Genomic DNA, 13,908 nt, shown 5'->3' with positions numbered 1-13,908 from the left:
TCTCAGCAAAATGTAACTTTTATCTTAGCAAATATTGTCTTTGAAAAAGTTTAACAATGTTCCTTGGATTGAAATTGCAGAAATAATTGAAAAACAGGAATGTCTTTACTCTACAAAGTGCAACCAAGTCCATAGATTTTTGGCAATTATTGACTTTATGTATTCTCTAATACTTTCGGACAATAATATCAGACAATCTCTGCTTTCGGACACATGTTTTTTTTTTTCTCAACATCGGGTAAAAAAGAACAAGGTTTAAGGTAAATTTGATTATCCGAGAGTAGGATCCTGTCTTGAACACCAAAATATGAGAATCTGCTTTGGATTTTTTTTTACACTGATACTCTTTTTGTTAGTGGTTTGGATCTTGAGCTAAGGGTCTGAACTAGAGTTTCCAATTCCATTTCCAAAATCCCAGACCCTTGCAACAGAACTGTAACAGTCTCAGAGATTTCGAAGTCTATACATGAAATCATAAATCTAGAATAGAAGAATTTCATTTCTAAATAGTGTTTCATCTTTGTGTCATATCAGATCCAAGAAGAAGACCCCTGACCAGCTGCAATTCTTTGATAACATCACCAAGTTTCATTCTCTCTCTGGGTTGTTCCAATGAACAAGCAACTCCTATTTTCAGGATCTCTGTCAAGCTATTTTGCAGCAGGTCCTTTTTCGTTTCTACAAGGATGCAACCCCCCTCATTTGCTATCTCCTCTTCTTCCCCTCCCCCTCCTGCAACAAACAATGGATCAAGAACTTCTAGTATTCGTTCAGGCAATGCTGTCTTAACGAAATTATGGAGATCCAGTCCATCTTTAAATGTTTCATCAGTTGGCCTTTTCCCAGTAAACATCTCCAGCAAGAGAATCCCATAGCTGTATATATCACCATATGTTGAAGCCATACCTCCCATGCCATACTCTACAAAACATTCTCTGGTTGTTAGAATGTTTGTTATTTTTATTATTTTAAATATGTCGCTCACATATTAAATTATCCACATGCAATGCATATGCAGCAAAAACTGGTATCTTTAAAACCATAAATTTATAATTTTATGGTAAAAATGACAAATGAAAGATACCTGGTGCAGCGTAACCAACAGTTCCCTTGAGCCCAGCTGAGCTGCTTTGGTTCGTTTGAGATCTTTCCATGGCTTCTAGCAAGAACTTTGCTAACCCGAAATCACTGACATGAGCAGTCATATCGTTGTCCAGAAGGATATTACTAGGCTTCAAATCACGGTGAACGATTGGCTTTTGGCAATGGTGATGGAGATATTCCAGAGCACAGGCAACATCAATGGCAATGTTTGCTCTTTGGGTGAGGCTCAAAATCCTCAGATCGTCTTCCATGCCATCACCACCTGCATTTGGAACCGGGTGCAACCAACTCTCCAAACTCCCATTCGGCATGAATTCATAGACCAGAGCTTTGAATTCATTGCCTTGAAAATCAACACTCGAGCAAGCTGTTAACAGCTTTACAAGATTGCGGTGCCTAATATTTCTTAAAGTTTCACATTCGGCCATGAAGCTCTTTAAAGCTCCTGGTTGATGTAGATAGAGCACTTTCACAGCAACAATGTTTTCGTTTTGATCAAGAATTCCTTTGTAAACAGAGCCAAAGCTGCCTGCACCGATTAAATTTTCAGAAGAAAATCCATCAGTTGCTTTCTGGAGACTTTCGTAGGAGACTCTTGGAAGCAATTCCTTCTTGACTGATGCAGATGCTAGAGGAAGTGCAGGCTCTCTTTTCAGCTTTCTTAATCGATTAACAATTAAAAGAGACACGATGAGCACAAGCCCCACTGATGCAGATAGAAATGCGATCATAAACTTGTGTCGTCGTGACAATGTTCCTTTCTTTGAGTTACTGTTTCTGCATGGTGACAGTTTCAATTCTGGTATACCTCCACAAAGCTTCTTGTTTCCCACAATCGACAGTGCAGTTGTATTTTTGAAAACACCAGTAGTTGGCACCATGCCTTCAAACTCATTGAAAGAAAGATTTAAAGTCATCAGGGAAAGGCGCTGAAGATATTCAGGAATTTGTCCAGATAAGTTGTTCCTCGACAGGTCCAGGTCCCGGAGTCCTCTCAGGAATCTAAAAGAATTTGGAATGGTACCTTCAAAGAAATTACCCTCCATGTAGATTTGTTCCAAGGTTACACAGCTGCCTAGGCCACTAGGAATCTCTCCAGACAATTGATTCTCGGAAACATCTAAGTGACCAAGATTTTTCAGATTGCTCACTTCTGAAGGCAACAGACCAGTTAATTGGTTTTGAGCTAGGTTCAAGGATATTGTTAGAGAAGAAAGACCTATAACATTCTTGGGTATAGCTCCACTAAGGTAGTTTTGAGAAAGGTCCAGGTCTTGCAAGGAAGTAAGATTTCCAAAACTGGAAGGAATGTTCCCAGTAAAGTTGTTACTTTGCAGATGAAGCTTGTATAACTGACTTATGTTGGCTATGGATGATGGAAGATTCCCTGAAAACTGATTTTCAGATAAATCAAGTAGCCGTAGCATCCTAAGGTTGCCGATCACGGCTGGAATGTTGCCTGTCAAGTTATTTTGCTCCATTGTTAGCTCAGTCAAGTTAACTAGGTTCTTGATCCCAGTAGGAATACTTCCCCATAACTTATTCCCTCCCAATCTCAATTGGACAAGTTCAGTTGAGAGATTGCCGAAAGAAATAGGAATAACCCCACCAAACTGGTCATTACTTAGATCCAATATCTGCAAGTTTCTGCATTTAGTCAAAGAATTCAAGAAATCTAGATCATCAGCTTCTCCTCTCCCCAAAGGATTAGAAGCAAGAACCAGCGACCAGAGAACCGGTAGCCCTCCAAAATCAATATTAACCTTCCCAGTGAAATTGCTTCCATTGATATCAAATTCAAGGAGATTTGAACCATTGGATAATGATTCTGGAAGAGCTCCAGTAAATTGATTGTGACCAATATTCAGGACTCTCAAATTAGGAAGAGCAAAGCCCAAGTTTGATGGCAGATTTCCATGGAGTTGATTGAATGGCAAAGTAAATATGGTTATAGATGATAAGTTGAATATTGAGGGAGGAACAATACCAGTTAACTGATTCAAGCCAAGGCCAAGAAAATTTAATGTCTTTAACTGTCCCAGGGCATCTGGTATGGTTCCCTCGAAGCTGTTAACTGAAAAGGACAGAGACCTAACAGAAGAAAGGTTGCCTAAAGAAGCTGGTATTGGTCCACTGAGATTGTTGTAGTGGAGCTGAAATCTCTCAAGCTTCTGCAATGACCCAAGCTGATATGGGATCTTTCCAATCAACTTGTTGAACCCCAAACGAAGCATAATGAGGTTAGAACAGCCAGATAGATTGGCTGGGATCTCTCCTGACAGGGAGTTGTTAGAAAAATTCAGGTACCTGAGCCCACTTAGGCGGCCAACTTCTGGCGGAATTTCACCATGAAAGTAGTTCTGTTCAAGGCTGATACCTCGAAGAAAGGTGAGGTTCCCTACATAGGGAGAGAGAGAACCTACCAAATCATGATAACTAAGGTTCAAGGTGATTACTCTTTGATGCCCGTGACCGCAAATGACTCCACTCCAGTTGCAGAAATGGAGAGAATCATTCCACGAGCTCGTTAACCCAAGTGGATCCTGGGTTAACTGAGCCTTGATGGCGAGTAAAGCTAGCCTGTCTGTCTCATTTGCATGCAAAGTGGTAGCTGCAAACACAGGAGAATGTGAATGCAGCCAAGTGATGATACATAACAGAAGCAATGTATTGACATTGAACAGCAATAAGAAATTCAGAACTGGTTTGTTGTATAAAAGTGCACACGACAGCAACATGATTGGTTTGAAATGAACTCTCGCTTGAGTATGGAAAATCAGATTGCTAGAAGAGATGGCTCTAAAACAACTTGGAGGGAAGGGCCATTATTTATAAGAATATTTGTCTAACAATAGGGGTTGGTCGGTCTTATCCTTGCACTGACAATGTTACGCTCTGTCATTAAAAAATATGAAACAAAAAAAAAGGGATAGAAAAAAGGGTCTAAACTCCATTCTTCTGATACAATCAATAATCGCTTGAAGAATATCGTGATTCTCTTGCAAGTTGCAAGTATTATAGTTTATTCCGTAAATCCAGAACAATATCAGTCAATGTAATACGTCGTTCTTTGGAACTAATCAAATATAAATCGTGTAAAAAATGATAACAAATGGCAACGTGGGAGATCATAAAATTCAGTAAGGTATGATTAATAGTAATAGCAATGCATTTTTCTTTAGATATTATGATTGAGCCCAAGGCTTTAAGGAACAGATTTTGCGCATGGGATAAGGATTTGGACCTCAACCAATGACTTCAGTTCTATGAGCTTGACTAGCAGTGCAATTTTATTATTAAAAGACAATGCTCTTGCAAGTTGCAAGCAATGTACTCTTTCCAGGACAGGCAGAACAATCTCTACCAATGTAAGACCTGGCACTTTGAAAGGCGATAGGTAAGTGGAGATTATAAATTTCAACAAGGTGAGACTGATAGTTCTAGACATTTTGGATATGATGATTGCGGCTGAGGCTATCAAGAACAGGTTTATGAATGGGTTAAAGGGTTTGGACCTGAACCAATGGCATCAGTTCTTGGTGCTTGAGTAGGGATGAGATTTGATCATTAGAAGAAAACAGGACTAGAAGGAAATGACAGAGTGATAAACCTACCACACCAAGGATTTAACAGTGGATTATGTCCCTATGGTCAAATTTTTGGATTTTGAAGCACTCGAACCAGAAGGGTACACGCATTGCAGGCTGTCAGTTCTTTTTGAGTAAAATAAACCTTGAAGTCATCCTCGTGAGTGAATGAATGGCAATCCCGTCCATGCCCTTCAAAGGGGAAGGCCTATCTAGCTAGTTGCTAGCTACTATGCAAAAACTTGAATGAAATATGGACAAAACGTGGAGGACCATTCTACTCCAGGCAACTGACAATGGACCATGTTGGGAAAGTCTTCCGTCATTTATAATAATAACTTCCTTGTGTTTTTGGCATGGAGACTGGAGACGACAATCGACACCACAAGTCTACTCTGATGGATTTGGATTTTCCAGTAGACAGCAACAAACACATTTAGCAGCTTTCTACGACTTAGACTGAGCTAGAAGCCAACCCGCTCAGAGCCTATGTTTGCTCTCGAAGGCTACGAAGGTATTCTTGTCAACGCTGATTGTGACAGTAACCGTCGGCTAACAAGGACGATCGTTGAATCCTTGAGAGGAGAAAGTTCTTCCAATGTGTGGAGAGTCAGTGATCTTATGACAAGGATCCAAGAACTCGGCTGAAAACCCAGATCGCATCAGGCCTATGTTGTCTCAATTAGCAGCCCGTCATGAAAGACCCAAAGCCCTGGTCTGCTAACAAATTCTGTGTATTGGACTGAATAAATGAATATGTCGACTTCTCAGAATCTTGTAACTTGTAATCCATGGCTATGCAAGAAGTGAACAAAACACGATGAACGAAATTGGGTCCATCGAGTGGTGTCGAAATGTTACCATTATGTACCAAAAAGGGCATTGGATTAGATTGAGAAATCGGTTTTGGCTGGATAATTGTGGACAGCGTTAGCCAATGCTTTATTGGTTGAACCCTGGAATGCCTTTTTAAAACTCGTGACCGAAAGCAGCAGAAATTTCAGAATTTTCTTGGCCACAAATGGAGCACCCTAGCTGGAATCCTCGAGAAAAGTTTAATCGTCCTATGAGCTTACATTTTTAATTTACTAAATTTATATTTATATATTTAAAATTCAACTTATTTTTTATTAATATAAAATTTTTAATATTTTATTTCATTCAATTATATTGCATTGACTCTTTAATATTAAATGATAGAAACTTTTATATTAATCTAGATCTATTTTAACTTTCATATTTTTCGTAAAAATCTCACATTAGTGAAAAATTTAAATCTTTAATACTACTTATTACGGTTCTATATTTTTAATCTAAATTATTAAATAATGATATATATTTATATATTCATGACTCACTTTATCTCTATTAGACATGACCCGTAACAAATTTGATTAATAATAATTTCACATACTCAAATGTATTAAATTTTTATTTTATGACATAATTATATTTAATAATAATTAAATTCTAGTGATTAAATATATTTATTATAATAAAAAAATAATAGTAAACTATAAAAGCAAGACAGATGTCACCGCCAATCTTTTAAATCCAACGGTGGGGATCAAGACAGGGTCTCTCGAAATGCTGGAAACAGTTGCCAGTGGGTTGGGACTTGGAGATTCCCACGTTCGGAATGAGGAGCCAGATTCAACTCAACTCCATGGCGATACGTGTCGAATGACACGTGGCAGCGGATCCGATTCCCTTTATCCCGATCAGGCCCCACCCATTAGAGAACTCACCAAATGTTTCAGGATGAGGACCAGAAGTGGATTGCTAGTACTATTTAGGAAGCAGAACAGACAAAACCTTGTCTCTTTGATGGACAAAACCTGAAGCTTTTAGAGAGAGAGAGAGTTACAGTTTGGAAACTGGAAGTGATGAAAACCTTGACGAGTTCTTGCTCCAAGGCAATCATTGACAAGCATAGAGATAAAGGGTTGTCTTGTTTTAATGATCTTTCTCTTAACAGAGGTGAAGTATGCTTGTTCCCTTCCAAAAAGCTAGTGAGAATCCGGCTCTTGCGTTTGCTTTCTGTGCAACACAGGCCCCTGCAGCCTGTTTTGTCATCTTCTTCCTTGTCACCAGACTCACAGGCATGTACCCTTTTTATCTCTTTTTGTTTTTCCTTATGATTTCTGCAAGTTTTTGAATGGTTTTGGTTTCTGGAAACTTGAATTCTTGTTGTTTGTTGTTGAGGCAGCTCGTTGCATGATTCCCAAGTTTTCTTTCCAAGTTACTGCTCTTTGCTTTTCTTTTTTCCATGTGATTCTAAGCCAGTGTGGCAGTGACTGCCTTTATAATAATTTAAGGAATATCATGGTCTGGTTCTAAAAAGGAGTTATAGACAATATAATAATCTATTCCTGGTTACATTAACAATTTCTTTCAAATTCAAAAAAAAGATTAACTTGTACTGAAGCTCAGTTTCAATTGGTAAAATTTTCTTCATGTAGGTGGACTTTGAGACAGCAGAAACTCAACCTGCAGAAGAAAGTAAGATCTTGTAGCACTTTTAACTATTTGTTATTATTGAGTATTCTGAGTCATATCTCAACATCTCTGATGCACAGATCCATCAAAGACTGTTCATGTCAAATTCCAGTTACAGAAAGAGTGCTCCTTTGGGGAGCATTTTTTCATTGTAGGGGATCATCCTATGTTAGGCATATGGGATCCTGAGAGTGCTATTCCACTGAATTGGTTAAAAGGACATGTTTGGACTGTAGAGCTGGTAAGGAGGAACTTACGAAGAATGTGAACTATATTCTTGTTGAAGGCTATATTCATGAGATCTCTTGCTTTGTGCTTTGCTTAGGACATACCTGTTCGAAAATCAATCCAGTTCAAATTCGTTCTGAAAACAAGCACTGGGAACCTTTTGTGGCAACCGGGCCCTGATCGGATATTTAAATCCTGGGAGACTGAGAATACAATCATCGTTAGTGAAGACTGGGAAGAAGCTGAATATCAGAAATTAATTGAGGAAGAACCATCAGCTAATCAAGATGGACCTGTTCTTGATTCAGAGATGGCAATTGTTGCAGAGAACTTGACACCTCCAAAGGAAGTATTAGTTTCTGACATGGAGCTGGTTTCAGAAACTGATAGTATCACCAATCTAGAAAAGGAGCCATTACAAGCATTTTCTGAAGAACTAGCCACTAGCAGTGGTGCTCCTTCACTAGAGGAGCCCTTGGCCATTGTTGCAGAGAATATTAGTTACCCAACTGAAAATTTCGTAGCGAATGTAGATAATGTAGTGCTCGGTGTGAAGAGAACTGACTACCCCAATGATGAAGCTTTGGCTACTTCAAATAAGAATCATTTGGTAGCAGAGGACCTTGGAAATATCGGCAGAGTAGAAACAGTCCAGAACCCAGCAACTGCAGATGTTGAGGGAAATCTGGTTGTACATGAAGGTAGTCCTGTTCTGGTACCTGGCTTGACTCCATTAGATACAGTGTCAACTGAAGAAGCAAATTTGGATGAATATGAGAAGAATAGTATTACTGAGGCATCAATTGAAGTTAATGAAGCTAATTATCAGAAAATGCCAGAGGTAATTGCCTGATGAGTGTGATTCTCTGTCCTTTGTTTTTGCTTTTGCCTCTCTTCCATTTCTGTATTACTGTCACCTAGCAAGAAATAAAAACCTCATTCCCATGTATTAAGAATTCCCATCTTCAAGTTATATGGTTTCAGCTAGTATCTTCTTTTCATGATGTGTAATCAGCAATGCAGCTCTTTCAATGCTCACCAATGAAGTATTGCAGATTAATCACTTAGAAAAATGGCATATAAATCATCACAAACTGGGACAAGAAAAGCCTTAACATACAATAAATCACGTCTCCCCTTTCTGCTTTCCACACATATACTGATATACAACAAAACTTTGCTGCAGATGAGAATGTTCAATCTAAGATTTAACTCCACTACCTAGACCTAACTCAACTGACACACCAATGATGCAGTGTTGCATATCCAGTTATTCTAATATATGAAGCCCCAAATGAAAAAGGAAAGCCTTTGCTTCTCAAAGAGGAACAGAATTATCAGTTACTTGCCCAATTTTGACAATCTGTGATGCTGTGATATGTTGCTGAATGCTAATGCGGGATGTACTTTAGAAAGATATCATTAAGACAATATGTGATTCTCCCCTTGCAAAATCTGACATGGCTGTTGCTATTGCAGATGATTTTTTTTTGTCTTTTCCTTTTCTCTAAATTTTTTTAACTGAAACTTAATTATATTCAGTTGGATGAGAAGCAAGAACCTGAAGGTGAACCACAGGAAGAAAAACCAACTGCAGTGTCCAAGGATGAGGAGGAACCTACTGCAGTGTCCAAGGATGAGGAGGAACAGCTTGATAACCGACACATTCAGAGTCCCCAACTAGCCAGAGAACAGCGTGATCCGGATCCTTTTCAAAGTGATGTCCAGTGGGGTCGTAAAACACTTAAGAGGCTTCTGAACAGTTTAAGATTTCTATAGCTCATCTAGACTAAAACAAGCCTGTTTCCTCCCTGTTTCATTGGTTTTAACTTCTAAAAGTGGCCTGGAAAATAAAGTAGCAGGGTTAGCCATGGTTGTGCTGTTACTATGTACATACAAACTCTGCTTCCTTTATTCTGTTGTTATGTATTCTACTATGTGAGGATCCCTGAATTTTGTATCTGTTTCACAATGTACTGTATTTATACCAAGAGATCATTTACGTATTCTCATAGTAGGACTGCTGCTACAGTTCCATTAGGGTCATATCCTGATGTTCTTAAATCTCAGTTCAAAGGTTCTGTTCGTTTTTTATCTTTCCTTGGCTTGGCTGCAGATATGGTTTGAGAGACCAAATCAATCTTGTTCTATCTCTGCTATTATATGAAGAACATAGCATCATTCTGTTTTTTAACCTTGTTTCAGTAGGTAACCTCGAGACAAGAGAATCGAAGAAGGCGTACGTCAATGAGTACCTGAATTGCCTGCATCTCCGTGTCCAGCTACTGAGAGACAATCTGTTCAAAACCCAAGCTAGATTCCTACTTGGGAAGGCAAATTTCACATCCTTCAAAGTCCATACGTTTTTAGTTAACTACTCCACCATATGCTTAAACCAGAGCATTACAGTAAGCAATAACTCTCAGAATCTAGTATTCCTGTTTAATAATATAGTATTAATCTTACAACTGGTTTCCAGAAAAAGTATTATTACAATAGAAGATCCTTTAATGACCCTTTTTTCAGTATCATTTTGTTATGATGAAACTATCTGTTCTTTGTTCAATAGTCAATTGATAAACTGGAAATTTGATGCCTGCAACAGGATGAGAACTAGCCCAATTTTTCACCAACAAACCAAGCTAATGTCTTCAACTGATTTTTTACACAATCTGACTTGCTCAATCAGTTTAACTTTTTGCTTAAAATTATTACTCAATATGGTGGATTCCTATTTAGCACCAAAATGCCTCGTTGTATCACAAAAGACCATGAATTTCTCAGAAAAATTCATAAGAAATTAGCTGCCTGACCAAAAAGATTCCTGAGTTCTGCAACATGAATTTGGAGTTGGTACATTTCTGCACAAATATTGTTGGAGAATGAGAGGTGCAGTGTCAAGTAATAACTTTCTGATTTTTTAGTTTTTCTTCCTCATATTCTATGCTGTTTCAACGTATCAGCTCAGTAACTGCGAATGTAAAATGTAACAGATATTGACACAAGATTCCTTCGCGTGTGCACCAGAGTTGACATTAAAAGATAGAGATGCAAAATCTGCTAATTCAAAGCAGAGGAGCGTTTTGATCTGAGCATCAGATAAAAGAAACTAGTTTTGCTCATTGAAATTGTGACATTTACAAAGCTAAAATGATCCCGTTACAACATCTAGGGTAAACCTGTGGCTGCAAACATATACAGAGCAAGGAATAAAAGACCTATCACAAGTACTGCTATATCATCTTACAACAGCTCCGAGCCAAAGGATGGAAAGCAAACAGGAGCTCCGAGCAAACTAGATTCTAAGATATAGTTACAAGAAGAAGATGGAAATTTACACCAACACAGCATATCATTCCCTCCTTTGAGAATTAAGATTGTTCTGCTTGCACAGTTCCTGATATGGGTTAAAATGTTCTTGCCACTTCGAGAACTGCCTTTTCAATGTCTTGTATGCTTCTAATTCCTGTGACATAAAGTTCATGGCAGGAACATCAAACTTCAACTCAATGAGACATAGATCATCAAATAGTTCCAGCCCAACATTAGCCATTGTGACACTAGAATCAGCCTCCTTCTCATGCACTTTGGTAATCATGGTAATAAATTTCTCATCTTTATACATATGGTTTCCCTGCAGTTGACCAGTGCTAGATGGCTCACCTCCCACTGGATGATATAAGAAGAACGGTTTTGGCCTTTGAGAGTCCAACCACATCCCATCTCTGTCATCAGCAAGAGAGATGGCTTCGTCATTGTCAAGCAAGCTAGAATCTGATACAGCCATTTCTGCAGCAACCTGCATGACTTCATTGCACCGAAGGCCAAGTTCCACCTCTGATGAATATTCACACATGTTCTCCGAATCAGGACAGCCATTACGAAACTCATGAAGAGTAAGTAGAACAGGAAGGGGAAGAACAGGACCCACAAGTGAATCATCAGGCCACACTTTATGTGACCACTTAGTGCTGCAGCATGAGGGCTTCCTTAATAGGAAAGGAGGTAACTGAGGTAGGTCTGGAACAACTGAAAATTTCAAAGGCATTGTATTGTCGTCAAACGGTGCATCAAATAGGTCAGAGTAGCCAGAGAAAGCCAGTAGTAAAAGTTCCAAAGGTAAGGTTGCCCACATTTGCCTTGAAGCAACTTCACATATGCTTGTTGGCGAGCTAATGTCATTGAAAACAATGGCAAGTGGAGGAGAGGACCTGAATCGACCAAATCCACAGACCTTCAACTTCTCACACAAAATTTCATGAAAGTCTAGACCAAAAGATTCCTTCTCCAAAGGACCCTTGCAAGACTTCATCTTGGAATCTAGGACTTCAGCAACATTTCCATTCAAATACCCACGAAGATAGTCAAGATTCAAATACTTAAATTTTTTAGGAAATTTGTATTCATCATCACCAAAAGAGTACAGTAAGCTATCCTCAAAATTCAACAATGGTTCTCTGTGACCTACATCTAATTTCTGCACCAAATCCCAAGAGGCACAATATCTTTGAGTTTCAATCTTTCCCGAAGACATTAGCCTAATCAAAGTAAAACCTCCAAATTCATCAGACTCGCACACCAATTCAGAGATATCCCTATTCAAAATTCCAAATCCCAGGACAATATCTTTCTTCTGCTGCCAATCAACCCATTCAGGAAGAGCACCCTTTGAAAATTCTTCTCTAACAAGACAACTTCCACAATGACACTCTCGACTTGACAATGAGAGATCTGAAGGAAGATCCCACGCCAAAAATGGTTTGCAAAACTTTGCAATCTCCGAAGCAGTGGATCCTTCACTGGCTGGAGAAGGGCCATAACAGAACAGCCTAAACTCACAATTCCAAAACGATCCCAATATTATGCAAAAACCTGATTCAGTTGCCCAGTGGTACCTATCATCCCTTGATTGTGATCTCAATTCTGATAACCTAAACACATGAATATAGCATGGATTATCAAGATTATGAGCCCAACGCAACAGTGGCATCATTGGTTTACGCACATCACAAAGCACCAGTAGACTACGGGAAGCCAAAACAAATTGAAACCCATCAGCTCCTGCTCTAGAAAACGCTAGGAACTGATCCTCTTCATCGACAGTATATGGGCTCAACATCTCAACCTTAGCTAAACAAATTACGTTACATTGGTCAAGCCTATTATCAACTAAAAAGACAGCATCTGAGCGGGCAACAATCAAAATCCTAGGATGCCAACTAAACTCAACACCCAACCATTTATAATTCTCTGAACCACTCGAATCATTCCATAAAACTCTCAATTTATTCCCTTTAAAATAGGCATTGGGTATTTGACAGTTAACATCAGACTCTAAATCAAAAAAGAACAATGCACCATTCTCTAACAAAACCATACTTTCTTGAGGTAAATGTGGACTGAAACAAGCACTGACAATCGAGGAACTCTTGAACAACTTACAACCTAAGTAATCCAAAGCAGGGCTTTTGCTAGACTTAACAAATTTAACAGAATACCAATGAACAGAATACAAAGTACAAGCCATTAAATACCCAACAACAGAATCACCTGAATTTTCCTCGAAATCGTCATCGTCAACTGGGCTCACCAAAATCCTCAGTATTTTGTGATTGCAGTGGTTGTGTGAAATCAAGATGTCACCATCCCGATCACCCAGAAACTTGAAATCGTTGTCCTGGACGTGAACAGCGAAGAACCCAATTCTGTCATGGTTGGCGCCAGTCGTGAAGAAGACGACAGCAATGTTTTGGTCGGGGCAGTGGAGAAGGTGGAGGCGATTATGCGATAAAAAGGACGAAGAAGCGGCGTCATCATAGAAGGACTCGAGGCCGAAGCGGGAAGCAATAGAGGAAGAAGCGGAGTAAGGGACAGAAGAAGTGGAGAGGAATCGAGAGAAAGAAAGGCGAGAAGGAGGAGGATGGAGGGGAGGGAAAAGAGAGGGAGAAGAGAAAAGGGTCTTAGGAAAGGTTCTGGGTTTTGGGATGAAGAAAAGAGGACCAGGCGAAGCAGAAGAGAGGAGAAGCGGCGGGTCCAAGGATTTGCCTATGGGGAAATAAGATTTCCACTCCTCTGATAACTCCATCCTTGTTCTGGATTACGGCGGAAACCTGAGACTGAGGGAAAATTTCCAGTGCCTTCACAATTTACAGCAATTTTTGAATCAAATTGTTCAAAATTTCTTAACTGTATCGTTAATTCCACTAAGTGTGATATCTTCAACCAATGTGTTGGAAATTAACAAACTTTCTTTCAATGAATTTCTTTTTCTCTGGGAAGAGTAAACAGTTTGAATGATATCACCACCCAGTGCATTGGAAATTAATTATATAATATTAATTACTCCTACATTTAACATAAAAATATTAAATAATATCATCACTCTACGTATTAAAAATTAATAAATTATCTACTAATTATTATTTTTATAATTTTGACAAACAAATTTAATATATAATAATTCACACTTATAAATCTAAAAATCATCTCT

The 13,908-nt window shown here is 38.8% G+C and overlaps 4 protein-coding genes across 5 annotated transcripts; 1 reads left to right on the top strand and 3 right to left on the bottom strand.

Moving 5' to 3' along the window:
• On the bottom strand, positions 161 to 2,025 carry LOC18597565 (probable LRR receptor-like serine/threonine-protein kinase At3g47570). The gene is made up of 2 exons (XM_007026689.2): positions 1,085 to 2,025; positions 161 to 921 (listed from the first exon to the last, which is right to left on the bottom strand). Exons 1-2 carry the CDS (start codon positions 2,019 to 2,021, stop codon positions 515 to 517), a joined length of 1,344 nt encoding a protein of 447 aa, XP_007026751.2. The 5' UTR covers positions 2,022 to 2,025; the 3' UTR covers positions 161 to 514.
• On the bottom strand, positions 2,044 to 3,842 carry LOC108661897 (putative receptor-like protein kinase At3g47110). The gene is made up of 2 exons (XM_018120871.1): positions 2,172 to 3,842; positions 2,044 to 2,106 (listed from the first exon to the last, which is right to left on the bottom strand). The coding sequence occupies exons 1-2, from the start codon at positions 3,840 to 3,842 to the stop codon at positions 2,044 to 2,046; spliced, it is 1,734 nt and encodes a 577-aa protein (XP_017976360.1).
• On the top strand, positions 6,471 to 9,514 carry LOC18597564. Of its 2 annotated transcripts, XM_018121663.1 has the most exons (6): positions 6,471 to 6,793; positions 7,154 to 7,193; positions 7,271 to 7,431; positions 7,516 to 8,259; positions 8,961 to 9,023; positions 9,054 to 9,514. In XM_018121663.1, the coding sequence occupies exons 1-6, from the start codon at positions 6,578 to 6,580 to the stop codon at positions 9,195 to 9,197; spliced, it is 1,368 nt and encodes a 455-aa protein (XP_017977152.1). In that variant the 5' UTR covers positions 6,471 to 6,577; the 3' UTR covers positions 9,198 to 9,514. The 2 variants fall into 2 exon arrangements, with proteins under 2 accessions (XP_017977152.1, XP_017977151.1); XM_018121662.1 differs by having other exon boundaries at positions 6,472 to 6,793; positions 8,961 to 9,514.
• LOC18597563 lies at positions 10,516 to 13,728 on the bottom strand. The gene has a single exon (XM_007026685.2). It carries the CDS (start codon positions 13,501 to 13,503, stop codon positions 10,771 to 10,773), a length of 2,733 nt encoding a protein of 910 aa, XP_007026747.2. The 5' UTR covers positions 13,504 to 13,728; the 3' UTR covers positions 10,516 to 10,770.

The sequence above is a fragment of the Theobroma cacao genome, chromosome 5 (genome assembly GCF_000208745.1).
Source record: "Theobroma cacao cultivar B97-61/B2 chromosome 5, Criollo_cocoa_genome_V2, whole genome shotgun sequence".
In the NCBI taxonomy this organism is placed as follows: Eukaryota; Viridiplantae; Streptophyta; class Magnoliopsida; order Malvales; family Malvaceae; genus Theobroma; species Theobroma cacao.
The sequence above is the reverse complement of the archived record's forward strand: the minus strand, read 5'-3'. Positions and strand labels throughout refer to the sequence as shown.

Coding starts and splice junctions, on each gene's coding strand:
- LOC18597563 (XM_007026685.2), bottom strand. CDS start 13,503: ATGGAGTTATCAGAGGAGTGGAAATCTTATTTCCCCATAGGCAAATCC.
- LOC18597565 (XM_007026689.2), bottom strand. CDS start 2,021: ATGACTTTAAATCTTTCTTTCAATGAGTTTGAAGGCATGGTGCCAACT. Junction 922..1,084: donor TGTTGGTTACGCTGCACCAG/GTATCTTTCATT, acceptor AATGTTTTGTAG/AGTATGGCATGGGAGGTATG.
- LOC18597564 (XM_018121662.1), top strand. CDS start 6,578: ATGAAAACCTTGACGAGTTCTTGCTCCAAGGCAATCATTGACAAGCAT. Junction 7,194..7,270: donor AACTCAACCTGCAGAAGAAA/GTAAGATCTTGT, acceptor TCTGATGCACAG/ATCCATCAAAGACTGTTCAT. Junction 7,432..7,515: donor ATGTTTGGACTGTAGAGCTG/GTAAGGAGGAAC, acceptor TGCTTTGCTTAG/GACATACCTGTTCGAAAATC.
- LOC108661897 (XM_018120871.1), bottom strand. CDS start 3,842: ATGTTGCTGTCGTGTGCACTTTTATACAACAAACCAGTTCTGAATTTC. Junction 2,107..2,171: donor CTAGTGGCCTAGGCAGCTGT/GTAACCTTGGAA, acceptor AAATTCTTTTAG/ATTCCTGAGAGGACTCCGGG.